Source organism: Malus domestica, chromosome 05 (assembly GCF_042453785.1).
Source record: "Malus domestica chromosome 05, GDT2T_hap1".
NCBI lineage: Eukaryota > Viridiplantae > Streptophyta > Magnoliopsida > Rosales > Rosaceae > Malus > Malus domestica.
Genome location: NC_091665.1, coordinates 31,846,769 through 31,848,959, shown reverse-complemented (window position 1 = coordinate 31,848,959; position 2,191 = coordinate 31,846,769). Strand labels below are relative to the sequence as shown.

The following is a 2,191-nucleotide window of genomic DNA, read 5'->3' as shown; positions in this document are numbered from 1 at the left end:
GTCAGACCCCGCCGCCGGGCCTTATTTGACCCACGTGCCTAAAAGTACGGTCCGTGTTATAACCAAAGAACGCAAGCTTCTGTAGATTTTGGTGGACAATCCTAAAACATCCTCCCTGTCCATAACTAGTAGCTTTCATTGCTTATTTTAATCATTTACATTATCTAATATCTGCCCTTGTAATCTTATGGGGCGTCTTTAGTTCAAAATTCAAAAACCTTCTTATTTTTCTTCATGTATATATAGGACCTTGGCCTTTTTGGTACCATAACAAAGAAACACCCACACCCTCAAGAAAAAGAAGGAACAAAAGGAAACCACAAATTTAGACACCCTTTCAATCCCAACCCACATGGAAATGGAGTCTGCTTTCTTCCAATTTTCAAGTCCTTCAGATTTCTCATCGGATTCCTCCTTCGGTTCACTAGACTGCTTTTCATGGGATGATGAATCACTACTACTTCCTTTCAATGGCCATGAGTTGATGAACTTTTCAGCGTCTAACATCAACGACTCCCTAGACATGTTGCTCTACGATGTGGTGGCCAGAGGCGCAAAACAGACATTTGTTGCACAGAACGAGGCGAACAGCTTCAATAGGGTTAAAGAAGAGGAGGTGACTTCAGCCAACAACCAACCCCTAGAAGAAAAATCCACAAAGGAGAAGGCTTATAGAGGGGTGAGGAGAAGGCCTTGGGGAAAATATGCTGCCGAAATAAGAGACTCAACAAGGAATGGAATTCGGGTTTGGCTCGGCACATTCGATAGCCCTGAGGCAGCTGCTTTAGCTTATGACCAAGCTGCATTTGCACTGAGGGGTTCTTTGGCTGTGCTTAATTTTCCAGCACAAGTTGTCCAAGAGTCTCTTCAGGAAATCAAGTATAAACACGATGAAGCGTGCTCACCTGTCATCGCACTCAAGAGGAGGCACTCCATGAAAAGAAAGTCGATGCACAAAAAGTGTAATAAACCAGTTAGCCAAAACACGGATCAAAGAAAAGTAAATGAAGTTTTGCCACAAAATGTGATGGTATTAGAGGATTTGGGCGTTGAGTATTTGGAAGAACTTTTGGACATAAGCTCCTGTGGAAGTAATAACTGGTGTCCGCAGTAAAAAGGAATCATAATATTCATCTTTCAGATATCTTTTTTTTTTTTTAATTAATTATTAAGTTAATTTTCTTTCCTTCACTTTTGACCTTCTCTTTTTATCCTCGTTGGTTTGACCATTGGATCAAAGGTCCTAGTTGAGAGTTGAGGGGTCACGATGCAGTTTAGATCTACGGCCTTAGTGAATTCTGTTAACTAATTCCCTCTTCTTTGTAAAGTTGAAAGAGACGTAATGTACAACATGTGGATTAACATAATTTTCTGTCTCAAGTATTGCAGTCTAAAATTTTACATGGAAACCTGTATAATCTTAAATATTACAAATATCTACATGGTGGCCTTAAAATATATTAATTTTGTCCTTATAGTATTACATGGTAACCTAGAATCTTAAATATTACATGGAAACCTATATTATCTTAAATACTGCAAACATATACATGGAAACCTGTATAATCTTAAATATTACAAATATCTACATGGTGGCCTTAAACTATATTAATTTTGTCCTTATAGTATTACATGGAAACCTATATTATCTTAAATACTGCAAACATATACATAGTGGCCTTAAAATATATTAATTTTGTCCTTTATATAAGTTAATGGATTAGGAAGCAAAAGTGTGAATGACCAACACCTCATGGCCTCTGGAATCCAAAATTTTACTTCATCATTGTTTTTAGAGGTCAAAGGTGGCAGCTTATCTTGATATTTTTCATATGTATTATCACTAAATTTAACATTTATGATTTGCAAGTGACACCAGAATGATGTCGTATTGTTTCCCACTATGTTTATATATGAATTTATTTATGCAGTTATTGTTACCTCGTGGTTACACAAACAAGCCAAAGATGTACAAAATTTTGAAAGAACCCTACTTTTAGGTGTTGATCGTTACCCTCCAACACTCAACAACTTGTGTTTCCTACGGTTTGATGCTTTGCACTCAAAATATTTGACCACGTCCCACTCCCCACTATTTCATTGCAATTCGAACACATATGGGCCAAGCAGCAAATGGGAAGACATAACGTCCCAATCCAAGGAGAAAACTTTGTAGTGAGTCGTTATTGAT

General features: G+C 37.5%; 1 protein-coding gene across 1 annotated transcript; it reads left to right on the top strand.

The window, feature by feature from the left end:
* Positions 1-250: 250 nt before the first annotated feature.
* LOC114824904 (ethylene-response factor C3-like) lies at positions 251-1,380 on the top strand. The gene has a single exon (XM_029102611.2). It carries the CDS (start codon positions 353-355, stop codon positions 1,112-1,114), a length of 762 nt encoding a protein of 253 aa, XP_028958444.1. The 5' UTR covers positions 251-352; the 3' UTR covers positions 1,115-1,380.
* Positions 1,381-2,191: the final 811 nt, after the last annotated feature.

What these genes read in the sequence shown, in the direction of transcription:
- LOC114824904 (XM_029102611.2), top strand. Translation starts at nt 353, where the DNA reads ATGGAAATGGAGTCTGCTTTCTTCCAATTTTCAAGTCCTTCAGATTTC.